Source organism: Poecilia reticulata, chromosome 13 (genome assembly GCF_904066995.2).
Source record: "Poecilia reticulata chromosome 13, P_reticulata-male-v2, whole genome shotgun sequence".
NCBI lineage: Eukaryota > Metazoa > Chordata > Actinopteri > Cyprinodontiformes > Poeciliidae > Poecilia > Poecilia reticulata.
The window spans coordinates 12,158,385-12,181,049 of record NC_088842.1 but is presented as its reverse complement, the minus strand read 5'-3'; the positions used below and the strand labels follow the sequence as shown (position 1 = coordinate 12,181,049).

General features: G+C 40.5%; 1 protein-coding gene across 3 annotated transcripts in view; it reads left to right on the top strand.

Moving 5' to 3' along the window:
* Nucleotides 1-22,665, top strand: part of dscaml1 (Down syndrome cell adhesion molecule like 1) — a 117,626-nt gene that overhangs the window by 60,548 nt on the left and 34,413 nt on the right. For 2 of the 3 annotated variants that reach the window (XM_008425715.3, XM_008425714.3), the window contains exons 4-15: nucleotides 8,319-8,465; nucleotides 8,580-8,858; nucleotides 9,598-9,873; nucleotides 10,779-11,078; nucleotides 14,246-14,388; nucleotides 14,550-14,679; nucleotides 18,164-18,442; nucleotides 19,413-19,541; nucleotides 19,655-19,834; nucleotides 21,106-21,311; nucleotides 22,239-22,335; nucleotides 22,461-22,589. In XM_008425715.3, the coding sequence (XP_008423937.1) occupies nucleotides 8,319-8,465; nucleotides 8,580-8,858; nucleotides 9,598-9,873; nucleotides 10,779-11,078; nucleotides 14,246-14,388; nucleotides 14,550-14,679; nucleotides 18,164-18,442; nucleotides 19,413-19,541; nucleotides 19,655-19,834; nucleotides 21,106-21,311; nucleotides 22,239-22,335; nucleotides 22,461-22,589 (2,295 nt within the window). Of the gene's footprint in view, nucleotides 1-8,318; nucleotides 8,466-8,579; nucleotides 8,859-9,597; nucleotides 9,874-10,778; nucleotides 11,079-14,245; nucleotides 14,389-14,549; nucleotides 14,680-18,163; nucleotides 18,443-19,412; nucleotides 19,542-19,654; nucleotides 19,835-21,105; nucleotides 21,312-22,238; nucleotides 22,336-22,460; nucleotides 22,590-22,665 lie in introns of those variants that run through there. The other variant, XM_081614900.1, reaches the window with a different exon arrangement.

The window sequence follows — 22,665 nt, the reverse complement described above, 5'->3', positions numbered from 1 at the left end:
AATATGGCAGGTGGGGGCAGAGGGCAGCAGGGGGATTTAGGAGGATGGGGACATTTTATTACAATCCAATCTTTATCCTCCACAGATGCATGCATGCACTTCTCCACAGGTATTTTGCACTCACTTCATGCTTAATACACAGATAAATACTATTTCCCTCATCAATGCAAACGTGTCAGTTGAAAATGACAGCTGATTTCATTTCATTTAATGCAACTTAAGAATACACAGTCAAACAATATTGGGCATATCTAAAGAAGAACTGGTTACACTGCTTTCTGCCCAGAAAGCAGTGTAACCCCCTTTCAGATTAATATGCAACCAAAGTCTCCTAAACATAGATAATTTTGTAGTCATACCAGTTGAGTTGATCTGGTGTGATCGCAGCCTGTGGACGCCTTCAGAGAATGTGGCTGAAATGGTGGAACCAAAGAGACATGGTCTATAAACTTGCGCCATTAACTTGAGCATAAGATGGCTTTTCCCTTAACTGAGATTTGAGCCTCGGTCTTCACGCTGGATGTCCCAATGTATTTAATGCATTGAAAGGAAGAAAAAAATTGTCTACCATTTTCATCTTATTATCCAGATTAGTTTTCACCATTTGCCATTACTGATGCTTCATGTGAGATAATCAGCTCAGTTATTTCTAAGCTACAGACATGACAACCCAAAGCGTTTGTGGCAATATCTGGTCATTTCTTTCTTTGTCTAAATTTTCATGCGACACAGGATGTAAGAAAGGGCAGATAGTGAATCAAAAGGACATTTGAAAGTGGCTTTAAACTCTTTGGTCAACAATGTTTGTAACAGGAAAAAAAGGTCTTGTTACAAGTCAAATAATCTGCTAATGGAATAAATGTTAAGGAATTATTGACCTAAAAAAAGCTCTTGTATCTTGCTGAAAAAATACTTGAAAGTTAATTTTGTCTTTTGTGTACTAACATATTTGCACTAAATACTAGGCAAAAATACTTGGTGAGTTTTTGTGTTTCTGCAGTCGTCATATATTGTAATCAGTGTATGACAAATATTAGTAATCAGTGTCCATTGTAATCAGCTATTGTCCCAGCTGATAGGTGGTGGCATTTCTCCCCGCTTCCAAAAACCTCTACATAGCCTCCTCTTTAAAAACATGACATTTTGACCAAAGGCGTAAAGTCATCTGTCGTCAAAACGTGGTTGAAATTTTGGCTTGACTTTCAACATCTTTGTCTAGGCTAGATAGGACAAATGGGTCAAAAGGAATTCAAAATGTCTGCAAATATCCTGGGCTAAATGAAGACGAGCACTGACTGATGTGCAATAATATCTAATCGGCGTCTGCTGTAATGCATAACACAAGGAGGTAGTTTAGACGCAGTATTAGGAGCTCAAATGAAATAGCTTTTAGTAAGCTTTCCCAGCGCATCTTTCAAATCAACCATAATAGGCCCTTGGTAATTATGAAATAAATTAGCTATGGAAAGAAATGAAGTCCTTCCAGAAAGTAGAGGTGCAGGGATCTTGTCTGACTTTATTTGAAAGCCTCTTCCTTATTCACTGTTTTACAGCTGAAGAATGGCTGCTTGGAAAATTAATATATTTTTGCAGGCAAATCTCAACACACGTGACATTAAAGTGGCATAACAGTCATGTTTAAATCGCTCATGTTGCTTGATTCTCTCAAGGCCTCTCTTGTCAGTTTGTAATATAAAGTATGTGACTTTTAAAATCTTGTTTTAGAAAGGGAAAAATCTAAATGAGTCATAAATTCAACCACATAAGAATATATTCTTATTACTCTGTCAGACAATCCACCCAACTTCTGAAATGTTCGGCAGAAAAGGATATTCCAACGCAGTGCAGAGACATTGAATATTACGATTTTTAACAAATAACGGCTCTTGATTTGTGATTCAAATATTTTTAAAGATTATGTAATGAATTGATATTGGCTTTGCAGTTTGTTTGTTTTTTTGTTGATTTTTAAGTAGAATAAATATTGTTCATGTACTGATAAGTGCACATAATGTTCTGTAGATTTTTGTAAAATGTAGGCACACATTTTTGAAAAATGGTTTTAAAATAAAGATGCAGCAGTAATTTTAACTTGATCTTATTCCTGCTATCACGTCTAAAGCCATGTAAGTTTTGGCAATTTTAAAAGAAATAAGTTTCAGTTGAAGTTGTAAGCAGCAAACCTGAAAATGCAACACTAAGACATTTTCTACCAACAATAAATGCATCTTTAGTGATGAGCCCTAAACCAGGTTATGCTTTATGTCAGATTCAAGTGAAGTTGGGCTCCAAACCAATGCTATTACTTCCAGTCAGAAGAAACATGTTGCTGCAATTAAAATATTACCTTAAACATAATTTAATTATAATTGTATTTCCATGTATGCATCAAATTCTTAAGCTTGATCGGATTTTTATGAATATGTAAAAGTGCATAAAATACACAGGGATGTTTGACATGTTTCTAAAAGTGTAATGAATAAGGAAAACAATATGATTTTTCAGTATTTGACCTTCTTAGCACCAATCAAGCAACATCTACGATCAAGAACAAATGGCTATTTCCAGTGGTCAATGGCATCTGAATTGGTGCATCTCAAGCCAAACTTTCTACTTCACTCACTTTATTGGTTTGATGCAAACCTGCTCCTGCTTATTACTGTTAAATTGCTGTAAGCTATATATACTTGTTCAAGTGCTGGAGTTATGCTACACAGTATTCTTTGCCTCTCAGTGTTAAATGTTTTCCTGACAGCCTTTATTAGAAAAAAGTATGCACCAACGATCCACTTCATCTGCTAACACAGTTTTAATGATTCGCTAACAGCATAAATGTCAATACAGGCATGCATCTTTGATAAGGACCGCCAAGATATTTGATAATTTACATTCTATGTCTGGTAGGGAGCCTACTTGGTAAGATTATATCTGTAATGAAAAATGTGGAAACGGGAAAAGAGAAAAACAAAATGAAACAAACAAACAAAAAAAAAAAAAAACAGGACAAATCAGGCGAATAAATAAGGGATGCGTAGGTGTACTCCACTGTCTTCCCATTGCTGTGTCATCTCTGTAGTGAAAATGCTCGGCTCACAGTTTGTTAGGTGCACACTCTAAATGTGGATTGTGAAACAGTGGGAGTACAAGCGTGTAGCTTGTAAGACACGTTGTGTGCGTTTGAGTCTGTGCGCATTTGTGAGAAGTCCATTTGTGCGACTGCTGGCCTGCACTGCACAGCACAGCACAGCACAGCACCCGTGGTCACTCTGGCGCCGAACTATGAAAGGCAAACTTTGAAAGTAACACAAATGGCGATCTCCAGGACGCGTTTTAGAAGTCAAGAGTGCAAAAACAAAGTGGCACTACGCAACGAGTGATGCAGCAAGCCCCATCCGTGGCCTAAGGTCTGGGCACGCGAATCAGTTACAGATCCATTCAGCAGTTCCTCTCCTCTGATTTACATCGCCTTCATTTAAATGGCTGATTCCTCTCTTTTTTTTTTCTTCTTTTTTACCTCTAATGAAGGTTACTCTGCCGCACACACGTGCATGCGCACTAAGTGCATAAAAATGCACACTCGCCCTCGTTGTCGTGTGCCACTGCAGCGCCCCCTACCCAGCTGCTGTCACGTGAGTGCCCAGGCCCTAGCAACAGCGAGCGAAAGAGCGAACAAAAAAGAGAGATCCTGGCGAGAGCACGAGAGAGGGAGAATGGGTAAAGAGAAAGAGATGGGAGGAAAGTGGGGGGGGAGAGAAGAGAGGGGAGAGCTGTGGAGCATTAATAAGTGATGAGTCCAACAGTGTGAATTGCTGTTAGTTAGCATAGCTGCAGCGCCGCTCTCATTTGCATGGCAGCACCAAGAACAATCCCCCGGTACTTACGCCATTTCCTTTTCAGCTCAGTTCGCCACTGAATGACTGTTTCCTGCGTACATCTTCTGTTCTTATCCATTTCCGTCTTTACCTTACGTCTAGTTAACGTTTTAAAATATGCACAGTTTTCTTATCTGGGGGTTTGTCCATTCTTCCTGGTGAATACATTTCTTTAAAGATTTTTCTTTTTCTTTCTGGCCCCTTCTATTACTTCTATTTTTATTTATCCTACTTAACAATAATTTGTAAAAATAAATAAATAAATAAATAAATAAATAATTGCAGCCGTACACAGTGCACATTTAGCGGCACTTTTCTTAATCACCTCTCAATATTTAGGATGAGCAGTGTCCTCTCTGGAGAAACTTTGTGGAAGACAATTGATACTCCAGGGCCCAATGATCCTTTCTTCTCCATTCCTGTTCCTCTGTCTCGTTATTTTTCATGTATGTCTGTGGATTTCCAGAAAATGTGCAAAGATCGAGCCGAGGCTCCTGCTCCTGGCATGACTTCCTGCCTCAGGCAGATCAGCTGAACTGATTCCATTACTCACAGACCCCCAGCCCCCGTGAAAGATGGGGAAGAAGAGCACTGTAAATGTTGGGGTGGGGGTGTGGAAATGGGTAAAGGGCAGAAGGAGGGCTGTAGGGCGGCACGCAGAATCGAAAAGGGAACTAAAGGAACTGAAAATATTTTTGAAAAAATAAAAAATAAGGAGGAAGTGAAGTGATTGTGCAACTCCCATGGGTGTGAGATAGACTTCAAAATTCCCATCCTTCCTCCGACAGCAAAATAAATAAAATAAACACAAAAACACATGCAGGAACACATACAAACACACACTCAACCACAGCAGCCTACTCCTGGAGGCGTAGGCAGACTAGACGAGAATTGATCTCTCCCACGAGGAGAGGTTTGCGAGCGGAGGGCGAGATGGAGAAAGACGTAGAATTGTTTTTAGCTGTGTACAGCTCTCAGGCCTGTAGGCCCCTCATCACTCTCACTCCCTCCTCTGTCACTCCCAGCGGCATGTTTCTCTTTATCTTCTCATCTCTCCCTCCATCAATCTCCATCTGCCATCCTCCTCCCTGTAGGCCCTCAGACCCTTCCTCTTCACTGCTGCCTCCCTTCGTCCCTGCCTGCACCCTCTCCACTGTTTTTAGGTGTGTCTCATCTCTGTAGACAGCAGGAGGATAGGCGGTGACTAGAAATTAAATACAAGCTGTGCCTAAAAAAAAAAAAAAAAAAAAAAATGCAGAATGAGGGAGGGCCAGAAAACCAAAAGACCACAAATGGGAACAGACATGGGGCAAGAAATTATGGAAATCTATGAATCAAGGTTTATTTATATAGACGATGACATATTTTGTTTTTATTGAATATAGTCTTCTCAGTAAGCCTATCAGGGAACTCAGTAAGTTCCCTGACACCAGCAAGTTTGTAATGCAGCTGAGGTTGGGTTCACACTAGAAACTTACCTGGCTTAATCCAGTTTTTGTCTGTATTTGGAAACCTTGTCCTGTTGTATCAACTCTTCAACTCCAAGTATCATTGATTTTTAAGTGTTTAAACAGATTTGCACCTACACCTTTAAGCGATTGTATACAGAGATTGCAGGGTGACAGCAGATCTTTAAATTGAAATCGTAAGGTTTCCTTTCATAGAACCACTTTTGCTCAAAGTGCTCTGTCTGTGAAAGGATCTGCAGTTCGGAGCTCACTTCCTGTTAATTTAAAGTCTGTAACCCGTTTAACAAAACTCTGGTTATGTCAAAAACAGAACTGTAATCTTTTAAGTAAACAGTAAATAAACTGTTCAGTCGTTGATTTGAGGTGAAGCTTAAGAAAGTGCAGGTAGTCATCCATCTTCATCATTTACTTTTTGCAGTGGACCGATGCCACTGGATGCAAAGCAGGCCGTCGTCACCGTGTTACCACCGCCACGTTTAAAAGCCGGGCAAGTGTTTGACAGACCTCGACTCCTTCAAATATTATTTTTGTTATTTCCAAATAGATCAATGTGTTCCTTAACTGAACATAAAACTTTTCTCCAGAAGACTTTTAGGGTGTCGATCTTTCGGTCGAGCTTGAAGATGTCTTTTTTTTTTTGCTGGTCCTGACACTCGTTGAGTCCATGTTAATGTTAAACATGTTCCAGACGTTCCTGGTTTATGACGGGTTTTGGTCAACATGGTTCCAAAGATGTTCCTGAACATCCTGACCAATTTATTTCAATGGCCATAGTTTGCATCACATGGATGCAAATAAATGTTTGAACAGAAAAATTATTCCAAACGCACATCGAAAAATGGTTTTGAAACAAATAAAACGGGTTCATGCCAAACTGGAATGGCACAGATATCGATCCTATTGTATAAACATGAACTCTTATACAAAGCCTGATCCGTGTCAGGAAACCAACCAATTGATGATATCCAACCATCTTATAATATGACTGGTCAAGATTCCAGCCAGAAAGTGAGAGGCGCAGGAAACGGCTTTAACCAAATGTGCTAGGTACTTGGTGTTTCAGCAGTTCTGCAGTTTTCTGAATGTTTGTTCCAGATCAGAGGAGCATAAAAACTTAATGCTGCTTCTCCGTATTTGGTTCTAATTCTCGGGAGTCGAAGAAAAGTGTAGAATGTTATGACAACAGGTCTTTAATGTGACTTGCTACAGGATCTTGATAGAAATCTCTTAAGTGTCGACCCATTTAAAAAAAAAAAAAAAAAAAAATTATATGTTGTGCTTAATTTGTGATATTAGTTTGGGATAGTAAATTAGGGTTTGATCACAAAATGATAATTCAATAAACTAATCAAAGTAAAACTTTTGTGACCTTTGTTGTGGGTACCATGTCTTGAATTGACTGGTCGTAAATGTGTAAGATTCCTGATGCAGATTTTTTTTTCCCCACTTATTTTGGTTTTGTATTGATAAAAACACTGAGAGGAGAATAAAACTGATGGATAAGTGGTGGAGTAAGTTTCCTTCACATTGTCTCTTGACAAGCCTATTTTCATTTATGTCCTCTGTGCTGCTTTACTTTGTCTTCATTTGTAATATTCTCTGGATTTCTCGCTCCCCTCCTCCCCAATCACCCCCTTCGTGCTCCGTCTTTCTTTCTTCAGGCATGTTGTGACAAGGGTGTAGCAATGTGTTACACAGGGCTCCGCTCACCAAGTGCATATTATCCTGTAAGGCATAATACCCAGGTTGGAACAAAAGGGTAGGCTTTGAAATTACAGCTTACGTTGCTTAGCACTCAGCACAACAGTCTGACTCACATGAAAACACATGTGTGTGAACTTTATGATTGTAAGTGCTCTGGCTGACAGTCATGTATGCCATTAAGGAAAAAGTAACTGTAAAAATACTCACAGATGCATGCAGAGGATCATTCACAACCACTCTGATGTCCGTTAGCATGTGTTTTATCAATTCTCAACTTTTACGGCCGACTTTTTCCAACAAATTGGATAGGTCAGGCATAAACACGGTGACAAAAATGAAAGGAAGCCTAATAAGCGTAGAAATAATAACCTGTGTGTGTGCTTGTGTGGTATTTAAAACTATTTAGTTTGATTTTCTTTGTCAAAAACTACAGAAGACACAGTGGGAAGCCTCAACAACCCTTGTTCCACACCTAAGGTGGCTAATGACGCTAAGCTTAGTGTCTGATTCAAAACTTCTTATTCCGTGCCAAACTGGAGAGCTACAGGCTTTCAAGGGGTCTGGGCAGCATTTGATCATCTTAGGCTGAACGTTTAAATTGTAGACTTCAACAGAATAACTTCATCTGGAATTCTTATTCTTTAAGATCATTTTTGAAAACTTTAATGTCAAACAACAAAGCAAGCCTTTTCAATGCTTCTTTGACATGAAACAACCACCTCCTAGTGCAGGGGTCTTTAAATCTAGGCTTTGAAACCCAGCGTCCTGCAACGTTTAGATGCGTTTGTGCTTCAACACACCTACGTCGCATACTGATGTTATTAGCAGGACTCTGGAGAACCTCACTGCATACTGAGGAGGCTGGACCAGGGACACAACTAAAAGCTGCAGGACACTGACCCTTGATGCCTGGATATAAGGACTCCTGTTCAAGTATACTGAGAAGAGTGTGAAAAATCCTATAAATTACCTCAATATAATGTTTCTTCAATTACAGATGCTTTTAAACATTTCTTTTGTGAAATCTGTATGTGAAAAAAATCTAGCTTTTCATCCCTCTAGATCAGTTATCCTCAATATTCTTTAGCTTTTATATGTTTTTATAAGCAACGACACAGAAGGCATTTTTTTGCAGAATGGGTTTCATCACTGAAGTGTTTGTATGTCTCCATGGTTTACAGGTCAAAGGAGTGACACAGGGCACACTGCATGCAGGAATTACCTTTGACAGTACACCAAAATGACCAGCCTGTACTTCTCCACTCTTTTACAGGTAATCGTTTCTTCCTGACCTCATTTGGCGCTTTATACATCTCAGAAGTGCAGAAGGAAGATGCTTTGTCCACCTACCGCTGCATCACAAAGCACAAGTACAGTGGAGAGACCCGCCAGAGTAATGGAGCCAGGCTCTCTGTAAAGGGTAGGTAAAGAAACTCGTTTTCCTTTTCATTTTACTTTTGACTTTTGGTCTCTCAGAATGTTTTGACGAGTGCATTAATCTGAATCAAAATCATATTTCTGTGATCACCTTTAGACCCTAAGGAGTCCCCCCCATCTGTGCTGGATAGTTTCCAGTCTGGTGAGATGCAGGTTGGACACAGCGTGGAGCTGCCCTGCATTGCCTCTGGATATCCAAATCCCACCATCCGATGGTTGAAGGATGGTCGACCACTGCCAGCTGACTCTCGCTGGACGCGCCGCATCACTGGCCTCACTATCTCCGACTTAAGACTTGAGGACAGTGGCAACTACATTTGTGAAGTCACAAACAGCTTTGGCTCCAAAGAGGTGACGGGTCATCTCAATGTTATAGGTAGGTAGATATGTCTTAAGACTATTTTGACTTTAGTCTCATTCTAAGGCTTGGGTAAAACTATATAAACTTAAAGCTCCTAAAATTAGACTTATTGTTTGGGACTCTTTTTGTTTTATTTAGGATTAAAGCAAGCCAGTCAGCAAGTCCCACACCCCACAATTGCTCAAAATTCACTTCTTATTTTTGTATTTTATACACGTTTTTGGAGCAGAGTGACCACATTTTAGTGCAAACCTTAAGTGACAGATCATATATGGAAGGACATTCAGGCTTTGAGTCACAGATACTTGCACTCATTCTGTAAAAAAAACAAACAAACAAACAAACATCTTACCCATGCAGATGCAGTGACACACAGACACGCATGCTCTCACACACATCCAGCAGCTCCCAGCTCATCACACCAGCTGCTTTATTGCTCACTGACATTTTTTTTCCCTCTCTGTCTTCCTGTCTCGGGTTTTTCCTTGCTGCTCAGCACACAATCTCAATCACACACAAACACACACACACACATACACACGCATGCAGACAGACACAGGAACTGAAACATAGACAAGAAATACACACCAAAATATGATTTGTGTTGCTTAGCCAGCACAGTGTAGCTCATAAGAAAATTTCCATCCTGTGCCTGGGATGCTGACATATACCAACTTTTGTTCCTTCAATATGTAGGTACTTACTTGCCTCCATCTACGCTATTGTCTTCTATTTTTTCCCCCCTCATCTCTAGAACCACTGCGGGTCACTTTGTCTCCAAAGAACCTCAAGACGGGGATCAGCAGTACAGTAATCCTCTCCTGTGCCGTCCAGGGTTCCCCCCACTTTACTGTTTCCTGGTACCGTAACACAGAACCTGTGATGCCTGATCAGCACTTTTCCATCCAAGGAGCACACAATGAGACACTCTTCATTTCTGCTGCACAAAAAAGACATTCTGGAGCTTACCAGTGCTTTGCCTCACGAAAGGGCCAGACTGCCCAGGACTTCTCCATCATACTGCTGGAAGGTAAAAAAAATAAAATTAAATTAAAAAGGGGCTAATATTAACTATTTTCTGTCTGTTCTGTAATCTTACTCGCATTAAGTCTAGAATAAGGGTTTGTTTTTAGTCCGAACGAGTTCAGCAGTATTTTAACATATTTAGACAAAAAATGTTGGTGAACAGATTGTTGGGCTTTTGCTTTATAGATGAATGTCTAATGCAGTTGATTGCTAATATGTTCATTTATTAACTTGAGAAGGCACAAATCAATGAAAAAGGATCTTTTTTTTTGCTGTTCAAAACATCCAGCGTCTTTACCAGCATCTCTGGTAAAGATTTATGAAAAGATCAGCTTATGTTCCAGTAACCTAAACTCACATAAGATATTGAAAAATTAAACCTCATTTATTTATGTATTTTTTATCTATCTATGGGGGAAAACCCCATTTATTTTTAACAAACTCACTGTTACAATTGTCATTATTGTCATATTAATAATTTGTATTTTACTTTTATTTTATTGAAGATTTATAGGGGTGCTGTTTTATACGCTGAACTCAGAGTAAAAGAAGAAAAAGAACTTTAAATAAAACCTCAAAAAATTTAAGAGTTCATAATCATATCCATTGTTTTCTTTAACCACTTTGTGTTTGGCCTTAAACTCTTGCTGGATGCTTTACTTTCTGTGCCACACAACCACAAAAATATGGACTGCACATGGCTTTCCACAGAGTGTCCTAGAAGAGCTTAGCTGGTGGGTAAATGTCACGAAATATACAGCACAAAGCACTTTCTTCTAATTGCTTGATGGTTCGGGCAAAGTGTTTTATGAGGGCCTAAAAGAAATGGGAGCTGGAATAAAGTACTGAGATCCGCTGTTGGGTGATTTCCTATTTCTTATTTTTTTGCCTAATGATTTTTTTTCGTAGATGGTACGCCCCGTATTGTCGCCTCCTTCAGCGAACGAGTGGTGGTCCCTGGTGAGCCGTTTTCCCTGATGTGTGCTGCCAAAGGAGCCCCTCCGCCTACCATCACCTGGACCCTGGACGATGAGCCCGTGGCTCGGGATCTGTCGCGCGTGAGATCCAGCCAGTACACGCTCTCCGACGGGAGCACCGTTAGCTTCGTCAACGTCAGCAGCCCGCAGATTCGTGATGGAGGAGTGTATCGGTGCGCCGCACGAAACTCAGCTGGTAGTGCTGAGTACCAAGCGCGCATAAACGTAAGAGGTGCCTGTCTACTTTTCAATATCAGTCATACAGAGGCTTCCCATAGCCTGACCCCCTCCCTACCCTGACCAATAACCTCTACTGTACCCTCCTATTATTCTATTTCTGTCTCTGTATGTCTGCCTTTTCTCCTATATATAGTTTTAGTTTTTACATCTTTTTATTTTTACCATCTTTCTAAAATTTGATTTCTTGTTTCTTCTGGAAATTATATTTATGTATTTTTTCTTTGTCCTTTTTTATATATAATCAAAACCTCTGAACATATTTATGTTACAGTAGTGTTGATGCATACACAATTCAAACTAAGATACCTCCACAACTGTTTGAACAAACATTTTAAACCATAGAAGCACTATTTAGTCCAACATCTGAAAATGGAAAGAGTGACAGAACTGCAAATCTTTTTAGTGGAGTTAAGGCCAAAATTCAGTACGTGTCGGGTTAAAATTATATGGTTGATGGTCGAGCTGGGGCTTCTTTGGTGCATTTTTAATAAGCATACAACACAGAGAAATCTAAACAAGAATGCACAATATGAAGATGTGTTAATCTGCTTATAATAGTGTAAATAGAAGAGAAAGTTGGTTACCCTGGTGAGGAAAGAAAGATAATAAGGTGCAGAAGTTTCTTAGCCTGTACATGCGCACATGGCTTCATCCTGTTGGGCCTCTATCACATATCCCAGAAGATTTGCACTTGGTTCACCCTGCATTCACAACAAGTGAGAAATTTGAGCTGGAATATGCAAAACGAAAGCTAAAAATGATGTTACATTAACAAACCAGCAGAGTGCAAAATCAGAGATTAGGATTAATTTTAAACTACCTTTGGTCTCAGGCCTCTGATTAGAGTTATTTAGTTGGGTTGGGTCAGGCTTGGACACAATGTGTATGGGCTCAGGTCAGGTTGGATTTTTAGGCCCGATTTAAACGCTACATTTCAGACACATACGGCCAATGTACACCGCTAAGCTACGGAACGACAGCACAGATCACAGAAGCAGCCAAGAGGACAATGATAATCCTGGTGGAGCTACAGATATTTATAGCTCAGGGAAGAGAATGCATTGACATCGAATCAACTAATTATGAACTTCAAAAATTTGTGGAAATTTGTTGTGTGAAAATATGGTAAAGTCCCAAAGGACTTGCAATTTTAGCTGCGGTGAAAAATATTTTTACAATGTGCTCGGTCATTTTGCTTCACAATTATGCCTCAATAAAGTACATGACACTGTGTGTGTGTGTGTGTGTAACATGAGAAAATGTTACATACACACTATGCACATGTACACATACTACTCACATATATATTCTTCAAATGAGTTAAAAGCAAACTGTACATTAGCTATACATCTAGTCATAGTAATTTAAGAAGCCTTTATCGAAAATTCACTCATGAAACCCAGGATGAGAAGGAAACAAATGATTAAGTACTCGAGGAAAATTGAATGAAACAAGAGAACAACTAAAAGAGGACAGATTCTTATAAGTGGAGCAGCTGATAGTAAACTCTGGTGACAGAAGGGGTGAAGTTACTGTTGTCTGGGATGACACTGATAAAGAGTGACACCAATGGACAAAGCTGTATCACCCTCTCAGACTCTCTCTCAATTTCTCTGTCTCTTTTCTTGGTCCTTTTGGTGAGATGTATAGTTGTGACACGCAAGTCTGCTCTAAGCAAACATGCCAGAAAGATTATTGAAGTGAGAATGAGCTCCAGTGCCAGAGAGTTTTAGCCATCCATGCTACACAAACTGTCAGAAATGGCGCGGCCACACATACATTGACACGCATACTTCCGACCAGACTTCACAAAGCCCAATCATGCTAATCTGCTTTCCTACTCACTATGATTGTGCTTTATTCAAAGTATCCTTTTCACTGAGCAACCAAGTTTCACAGAAACGTAGACGTAGCCGAACACATATTTATGTTAAACCCGAGTGTGTGCGCTCGCACGGGCGCGTGTATGCGTATATGTGACGGAGCTCCTGAATAATACATCTTTGACTCGTCAGAGTTGTGACTTCAAAGATCAGAACATGCTGAGAGAAGGAGGAAAGGGAGAGAAAAAATATGAGACCAAAAGATGGCAGGGATATAGGAGAGGGTGTCGGAAGAAGCAAAAACAAGATCAACAATGGTGAGAAGGTCAAAGACGAAGTGACGGATGACTGAGAGATGGCTCTCAATTGCTTCCAAAAATGCTGAATGTTTTCTGTCAAATTACACACAGATTACATGTATTTTTTTTCCAACCTGGGCACTTTTTTTTTTTTTTTTTACTATTGTAGATAGTTATCAACAGTATTTTGTGACTCGATCTACACAATCTTTGATGATGACTCCAGCAAATTTCATAGAATTCATTCTTGTGTATTTTTATAACATTAGTCATAGATAGACAACAAAACAGCACAGAAAATATACTTTGGTATTTTCAAGAGAAACACAAAGTGCATTGAAAACAGGGATCACAAAAAATAATATTTGAGATGTTGAAAATTGTTTTGTCAGTTGCTGTGGAGGTGTCTCACCTGTCAGCAAAAATTAACAGACTGCTATTCTTAGGCTTAGATGTAGATCCACTCCCTTCAAATAATCCAGAAATATTTAAATAAACTTGGAAAAAAAGAAAAGAAAAAACATGCAAGTTTTCCTACATTCACTTAGATTTTTTTTCTTTGTTGTTAATGCAGTCAGTTCCATTTTTTGTTTTTGTTGATAATGAGCTTTAAATAAAATCTCTTCTCCCCTCCAGTATGAGAAAAATAAGAGCTTTATTGATAATCTTTCTTCTGAACTATGTAGATATAGAGGAACAGGCACATCTCAACAATTTTATGTGATATATTTTAGAATAACCCTTCAGGTATTCCGATACAGCTGCAGAATTAAAATGCCATTTTACCAGAAAATCATGTCTTAAACCTCTATCTCCTTCTAAATCTCTGTATACTTTTTTTTCTCTGACTTCTGTCTTTTTCCCCTCTCCCCAACTCCCTTCCTTTTCCACCTCCCCTTTCGGCATTATTCCTAAAATTCCAAGACCTGCTATTGGCACCATAAACTAATGATCTTCTTTCCCCCCCTCTTTCTTTCTCTGATTGTGCCTCTCTTTCTTTCCCCACATATCTGTATTTATCTCTTTCTCCAAATCAGGGCCTCCGAGGATTAGGCCTATGAAGAATATTACAGCGGTGGCAGGAAGAAACACTTTCATAAACTGCAGAGTAATTGGGTACCCTTATTACTCGATTAACTGGTACAAGGAGGGAATTCTGCTGCCTGACAACCATCGTCAGGTGAGGTCCACTTTAAACTCGTAAAACGCGACGCACGCAACAGAAATGAGGGGATTTTTAAAATTATTTTTCCTACACTCCAAAAACATACTCTTCACAATTAGCCCCTCTGTATTGATAATGCATTAGTGCATGCTAATACATTCATGATACTTCTCCAGGTGGTGTTTGAGAATGGGACGCTTAAGCTCAGCGACGTTCAGAAAGGCATGGACGAGGGCGCCTATGTGTGCAGCGTGCTGATCCAGCCACAGCTATTCATCACACAAACCATTTATGTCACCGTCAAAGGTCAGTTACAGACATGACGCTACTGAACATAACCGTTTCACAGGTTCTGACTTACTGAAAGGAGGTGTGGAACATTGTCTAACGCTACAACTGGACACGTCCTCGGTTGTACACGATCTCTCCTCGAACACGTGATCCAGTTGGAGTTCGGATAGACCATTTGCAAAATGCAATGTGCTGCCACACATAAGTGCCATATTTTGTTGTCCAGACACTCTTTCTGCTACATTTAGGTAGCATCCTAAATAACTTTTTGTTAGCATCTTCATTTTTAATCAGATGTTTGATTTGGTTGATTCTGACAGTCATTGAAAGTTGAATTATCTGCTACATTCGATTATTGGAACTTTTAAGTGACGTACTCATGAGTGGTGAATACTTTCATGTGAGGATAGTTCTAAGTTGTTCAAAAAAAATTTTTTCTCTAGGAACGGTGTGAATAATTGTGACTCTAGCTGCAACTTCTATGTGTGTGCTACTAGAGCTGTGTGTCCAATGAGTTTAATGTGACAAATCCCATCATAAGTACAAAGACAGTTTACCTTTGCAATCTTACAGCATTTTATATGTACTTAAATGAAGTAAAGAAAGTCTCGACATAGTTGATGAGTGATCTAATGGGAGCATCAAGAATGACAATAAATGCGTATAGAGTACTGCAAGAGAAAAAAAAAGGCAGATTCGCAAAAACTGATTAGCCGGAAGTCCATGCCCTTGTTTAGCATTTCCACAGCAAATGCACTAATGTAATAGACAAGAAAATGTAATGGAGAAAAATGAACAGACTGAAAACTATGACTCAAAAAGAATGTAAATATATCTGCATAGCACCGGGAGGGGACAACAAATTAAAATTTTTATTTAAGGGCTAAAAAATAGGATTTTGCAAGACGTGTCATATATGTATGACACGTAATACATACATTTAATAGCATAGTTTTGTTTTACAATATTTTACACAATGCCTACACATAATTACTGATGTGTAATTTTTAAGCACTTGAAAGCCTCACACTGCATCGTATGGAACAGAAATCCCCATCAAATTTGCTTCAGCTTTCTGGAGTTTATTCATTTAACTTTACCTTCACCAATGACTTGTCAAAAAAACATTTTTTTTCCTCTATGAAATCCATTATTGTCCTCCGTTTCCTCCAAGCCCGTTTCGAGTTTCCCGCTCCCCTTGAGACCCTCAAACAGAGGGGGCATGGGCGAGGACTCTTCCTCCATCATGTCCGCCCAGCTCTTAGAGGCTCACGGTTCATGCTTTCCACCCGCCGCAACAGCTGAAGGTTATGAGAGGCACGTGTCCTGGCTGTTAGCTACAGCTACTCTTAGCCGCCTTTCCAGGATTTTTTTCTGGCATCGACGAGCAGTGCTGGCACCCCTGAGGGTCAGCTAGCGACGCCTGAGCGTGTTTAGCGCCCATACAAACGATGCACATAGGGTGCGGGTCCCTGCCCGAAATAGAGGCCCCGCATGACGCAGGGCACGAGCGGGATACACCTTCTTTAACCGTCGGTTCCGACCCTTTGGTGGGGGAGGGAGCCGTAGCCATGCCGAAAGCTCGTCGTAACACGTCAGCTATAAAGCTGAAGATAAAGTCCGCTCGCCGCGCTAACTGAACTTTACCAACTGTTTATGCTAGCGATGTACCGCTAAGCAGCTGCCAAGCCCGCCTTTACGCGTTAGCTTAGCCAAGTTACTCTGTTAATTAAAACAGTAGCTCTAAAAGCAGCCCGCCTTGACGCGATAGCTGCTTCAAACGAAAAAAAATAAAATAAAATGCTTGTTCAGCGACGTCTTCTTTTACGGAACGGTTAAGCACAGCCAAGCTAGCCTGAATGTGCTGAGGGAGCTTTTTGTAGTTCCTCAAATGGGAAGAAAGCGAGAATGAGTTAAGAGGGGTAGGTTGGCCGTGATATTGGATGGTGACGGTCACGCCACGGTGAGCCACGGTCACGGCTCAACCTGTCTGTCTGTCTGTCGCGGACAGACGTGATGTCATTGGAGCTTTCATAGTTGGGTCACGCGGATGCGATTCCCATAGTGAAACACCGAGCGAAGTTAGAAAAAAAAACATTATTGTCCTTCAATCTTGTTCACTTGATAAACGATCAACAGTCTCAGATCCGCCTGCTGAAACCTTTCATTCACCTTTTATGTTATGGTGCACTTTTGTCTTTGGCTCTGAGGCAACTTGTAATCAGTTCTGTGCTTGTCTTCAACCCAGTCTCAGGTTAAGCCATCTTTGAATATGTTAATCAGTGCTGCTCCAGGATGCTTGAAGTTCTTTCTACTTCATAATGCTTTATCAAGGATTTGTCAATCAGGTTGGTTGTTGGGATTATCATTCACAGCAGTGACAAAGAACAAATCAGTGAAGAGGAATTATGATCCTTTTTAATCTACTTTGGTTTAGTGCCATAAACAGAGTGATTATTGGAATGGTTGGAAGCAGGACTGTTTTAGTGAAACGGAATGAGAAGAAAAAGGGAAAGCTGTGTGCATTCCCTCTAATGACCCCTGATTAGGGGGGGCAGAGAGGCCAAGTGCAAGCTCTCAGCCCCTCGGCAATTAAAGAGAGCAGGAGTTCTATTGTATAAGTTTTGCGAGTGTGTGCTCCTCGCTCGTTGCACGCGTTCGTATAAATGAAAAGTATGTGTTGTGAATATTTTTTTTTTCTTCCTAATGTTACGTGCTGTCCTTAGCTGCAACAGAACAACATGTCTGTTCCAGGAAGTTATGAAGTGTGAGTGTGGGTTGTGTTCGTTCTCTTCGACGTGTGAGATTTTTGTTGCTTCCTTGTTTTGCTCTGCACGTTAAGTTTAGGCGCAGGCTACCACTTGTTTGTGTGTGCATATGCACACTCTTGCTGTTTGTTGATGTAGGTATGTGTTTATTTGAATTTGTGCCCATCATGCCTCTGATTTAATTAGATGAATGTTAATGAGGCCCAGATAAAATCTCCCAGATGTCTCTGCTGAAACACAGAGAACCTCGCCCCCACCCCCTCCTGGCCCCCATCGTCATCCCCCTCTTCAAATCATCAGCATCACCTCAGCTGGTATCCATGCCAACACGGTTTTTCTCCCCTATGGATGGTGCTCTAATTAGAGCAGCTATTATGGGTTGGCTTGAGCAGGGCAGGGTGGGTTGGAGTCGAGGAGTTGGTGAGGGCCACTGTGGAGGATGTAGTGGGTTAGTTGCCCAACTTTTGTCTATGGAAGTTTTTAATCTTTAAGATGTCAGGGCAAAAAGATGGACACAAAACATCATTAGTATTAGATTACTTTATTAACAGAGAAGGACATATTAATGATGTTGTCAGAAGAAAATAAGTGATTCTATGGGCTTTATTTTAATTTTCTTTTAAAGCACTTTTTCCTTTTTTATTGCACATCCTCTTTTTCTTCAACTACACCCTTCTCATTCCTTTACCTCGGTTTTTCTCTTTCATTTATTCTGTCTCTGACCCTTTTAGTTCCCCCGCTGATCCAGCCGTTTGACTTTCCCCCAACCTCCATCGGTAAATTGATGTACATCGCCTGCGTGGTGTCATCTGGAGACATGCCCATACGAATCACCTGGCGTAAGGACGGCCAGGAGATCGTGCCCTCCTCGGGGATCACCATCGACACAAAGGAGTTCATGAGTTCACTGCAGATCTCCAAAGTGTCGCTCAAACACAACGGCAACTACACCTGCATCGCCAGCAACGACGCTGCTACTGTCAGCACAGAGAGGCAGCTCACAGTTACAGGTAAGCAAAGGAGAGGGCTAGAAGTACAAAAATATTGGCTATAATTAAAAAGTTAGCTTCAGGAGAGCTGGGAAATAAAATAAAAAAAAGGCAAACAGCTATTCACCCTGTGGCTGATAAGAGATTATTCTTAACATCTCTAACGTGGATGTGTCTGTAATAAAACAGTTTTTACCTTGTAAAGTCACTTTTAGTTGTGAAAAAGATTAATTGTAAATCTTGTTGGAAGTATTTAAAATCAATGTAAAGCAACTGCTAATTCCCTTTTAGAAATGATGAAATAAAAAGAAACAATAAATCTGGAATAAATTATAGTTTTTTTATTTTAAATCATTAGCCTTAATGTCTTTCACACATATATTCTGAGTTTATGGAGCCATATATTACACCAAATACTAATATTATTGCTCAAATGTTTGAAGTGGAGTAGACTACACTTACAAGCATTCATGTATTCATTACAACAGATGGTGGCCAGAGTGATCTCAGCCTCCAAGAACAAGGTGTAGCGCGTCGATACTTAGAACAGAGTCAGCATAAGGATTTCTGTCATCTAAAACAGCTCATGTTTTCAAGGTTTTGAATTCACTTTTAAACTGCTACACTTTCAGATCAGACGAAGGCCATCCATGTTGTAAGCCGAGCAACATGGAAAATCTTTTGATATATCTAAACAGTCCTACATACATGCACATGGATGAAATCAGCTTGTAATCACAGTAAAAACAGGCCTGCAACAACTGACTCATCCTCACTTCTCAGCTCTGAAAGCAGCTGAGAAATTTGCAATACGTTAAAAGAAAATAGCCAAGTTTTATTTTTAGCCTATGCACATGAATGCAGATGATGGTGTATGTGACTCGCATAGAATCTCAAATACACTCAAGTCAAAAGTTTTGACCCTCACCTGAATTGAAATTAACTGGCTTTTGACTTGTACTGAAGTACATTTTTTTTCATGATTTTCCAGTCCCTCCACGATTTGTTGTGCAGCCCAACAACCAGGATGGCATCTATGGAAAATCGGCAATCTTGAACTGTTCTGTTGACGGATACCCTCCTCCTAAGGTCATGTGGAAGCACGCCAGAGGAGCTTTAGGTACACAAACCTCTTGTCACACCGATGTGCATGTGTCATATTCTTCTGTCAACTTTCATCTGAAAAATACTTCACAATAACGTTCCCCGTTTGGCTCTCACCTTTTTGTCTAGCTGGGATTGGAAACCCACAGCAGTACCACCCGGTTCCTCTGACTGGCCGCATTCAGATCATGACTAATGGCTCCCTGCTGATCAGACATGTCCTGGAGGAAGATCGAGGTTTCTACCTCTGTCAGGCCTCCAATGGCGTGGGCTCCGACATCAGCAAGAGTATGGTCCTCACTGTTAAGAGTGAGTATACAAACGCACACAGGGGAAATGAGGTAGGAGTGGAGATGGAACATGTAGAACGCTCCGATTTTGCTTTATTAGCATCCTTGCACTCACTAACCACGTCAAGCCAATAAATTAGCTCGCAGTACTTTCGGATTGATGAAGCAAAGGTGACGATTAGCAGAGGGGGTGGGGGGGGGGGGAAGATCAGTTTGTTTGCAAACCTGCGATAGAAAGTGGGACGATAACTGAGCCATTGATCTTTTGACTCATGGGATCTGTGTTGAGACAGTCAAAAAGACTTTGAGCTTGATCGTTATCTGTAATCAATGACTCTATCCCGCTCTGCCTGTCAGGAACCTCCAAGCCCTGTGTAAAAATGAAAAGGAAACAGTATATGTGCGCACGCTCATAAATCCAAAAAAACAAAGGTTATTACTGTCAAGTACAGCACCATCCAAGGCTAATGTATTCCGTAACTTGCAGCGCATTGATCTCGCAATTCAGCTGTTCTTGCAAGAGAGACGTTAAGCTTGATATCTGGCAGCTTTTGACACTCGTGCACACAATCCAGTAAAACAAGGTGCAGATAACTGCATCTACTGCTCTCAACATGTTTTTCTATCCACGGGGCTGCCCCGCTCTCGCCGGTGCACTCCTTTCTCCTTCTCGTGTTAGTGTTATTGATTAAACCGTTCCCCTCCTCTGCCTCCCTCAATTCTGTCTGTTTCGCTCAGCGGAGAAGAGGGAAAAGCGGAAAAGACGGCGAGTGGGATGAATAAGTGATGAAAACAAAACAGCAGAACCTTCGTCGGATCGATACTGTGTGTTTGCGTGTGTGTGTGTGTGTGTGTGTGTGTGTGTGTGTGTGCGCGTGTAGGACTTAGAAGATTGAGTATGTGAGGGATTTGTGTATCGTACACGAAAGGTGGAGTGTATTGTTTTTGCCTCTTCATTCACTTACTCCCCTTATGTTAACTATTGGAGAATGAGAAAGGAGGTTTATTGACTTTACCTCAATGACCACAGCTCTTCATTGCTCTAATGCATTGGAACTCTGTTACTCTGAGCTCCTCCTTTCTCTGCCACCTCTCTCTCCGCTCCTTCACTTCTGTCTCTCTTTTCACTTAAATTCTGCTTAGTATCCACTTACTCTCGACTTTTCTTTCGTTCCTCTTTTATCTCTCACTGTCATCCAGCATCCCTATCTGTTTAGTGATTTCCTTTGCTTCTGCCCATTTGCCCACACCTTCCTTTCATCTTGCACTCGATTTCCTCTCTTCCATTAGTCCCAGCAATGATCACCAGTCACCCCAACACCACCATGGCCAAGAAGGGGCACGTGAAGGAGCTGAACTGCACAGCCAGAGGAGAATGGCCCATCATCATCCGTTGGGAAAGAGGTGACACGGTGATTGACCCAGAACGCAACCCCCGGTACTCCATAACCACAAGCCCCAACGAAAAGACAGACGAGGTGTTGTCTACTCTCAAGGTAAAACACATTTGTTTACAGCAGAGCGTCTAGCTGGTGAAATCGGATAACTGTGTGTTTTTTTTCTCACATCTTTGACAAATAGCTTTCTCTTTGCTTATTTAATTTTTTTTTCCGCGTTTCCTGTTGTCCACAAATGTTTTTATTTAGAGGTTTTACCTTGGTGGGACGGGTGAACTGGTGAAGGTCTGCATTCCTGGGCTACACATAGTGAATTTTAGCGATGCCTCGTGAAAGTATTGAGTCCCCTAAACCAGAATGCATACTAGTGCCTCTGAGTGTCTGACCAGTCACACCGGAATAAGATGTAAAATTATATACAGTTCACACAGTATTAGTGTAAAAAGATATTTAATCTTGACTATAGACATACTGTTTCTCGCTGTTTTTTCACCTAACTAATATTGCGTTTTAGTTTAATGTTACCGATCTTGTAATGTACCATAACAACAAACGGGGTTCAAATTGTTCTGATATGAATAAAGTAATTACATCTAAACAACAACAAAAACAGAACTAATGGAAGTACATTTTTAAAACAATCACTACTCGCATTATTAGTAACGTCAGTAATGAGAAGAGAGGTATTTAGTAATCATTAGACAGTGGTGTTGATATTGTGTTGGGTCCTTTAAGGATTATTCTTGATGCACTAAGAATTAGAAAATAATTAACAATCATAAATGAACAAAACTACAACTTTGAAACTTTGATCTAGTAGCTGGATGGCAAATTGTGAATCAAAATTCACGACAGGCATCAAAGACTTTTCATAATTTCAGCTGATGTTGTGATGCAGTGTCTCCTAAGCGATCTCTAACAAACACGCAACGGAAACAGAAGAAACCATCATGAAGACTCTTCCCAACACAACATTCCAGCAGTGTGAAAGGGTCGTTTTGTCTCTTTCTGCATTTCTGTCTGCAGCTGAAGCCAGCAGAGCGTGAAGATTCAGTCTTCTTCTCCTGTCATGCCATCAACTCTTATGGAGAAGGACGAGGCCTTATCCAGCTCACTGTGCAAGGTATTCGTTCAAGTCAAAATTTTCTCATAAATTAAAAACTGTGTTGCCAACACTTATCCGCTTTTGGTTGCACCAGCTGGTGTGTTTGTGTTATTTTGTTCTTGAATTCTCCTTAAATTTCTCAGAGCCTCCAGACCCTCCAGAGCTGGAAGTGCGAGAAGTAAAAGATCGTAGCATGAATCTCCGATGGACACAAAGATTTGATGGGAATAGCGTCATCACCTCCTATGACATTGAGTACAAAAACAAGACAGGTAACTTCAACTAGACCGCTTGTTGACACAACAGAGCTTTTTTTTTTTTATTTAACAGTAACTGTTGGTTGGTGAA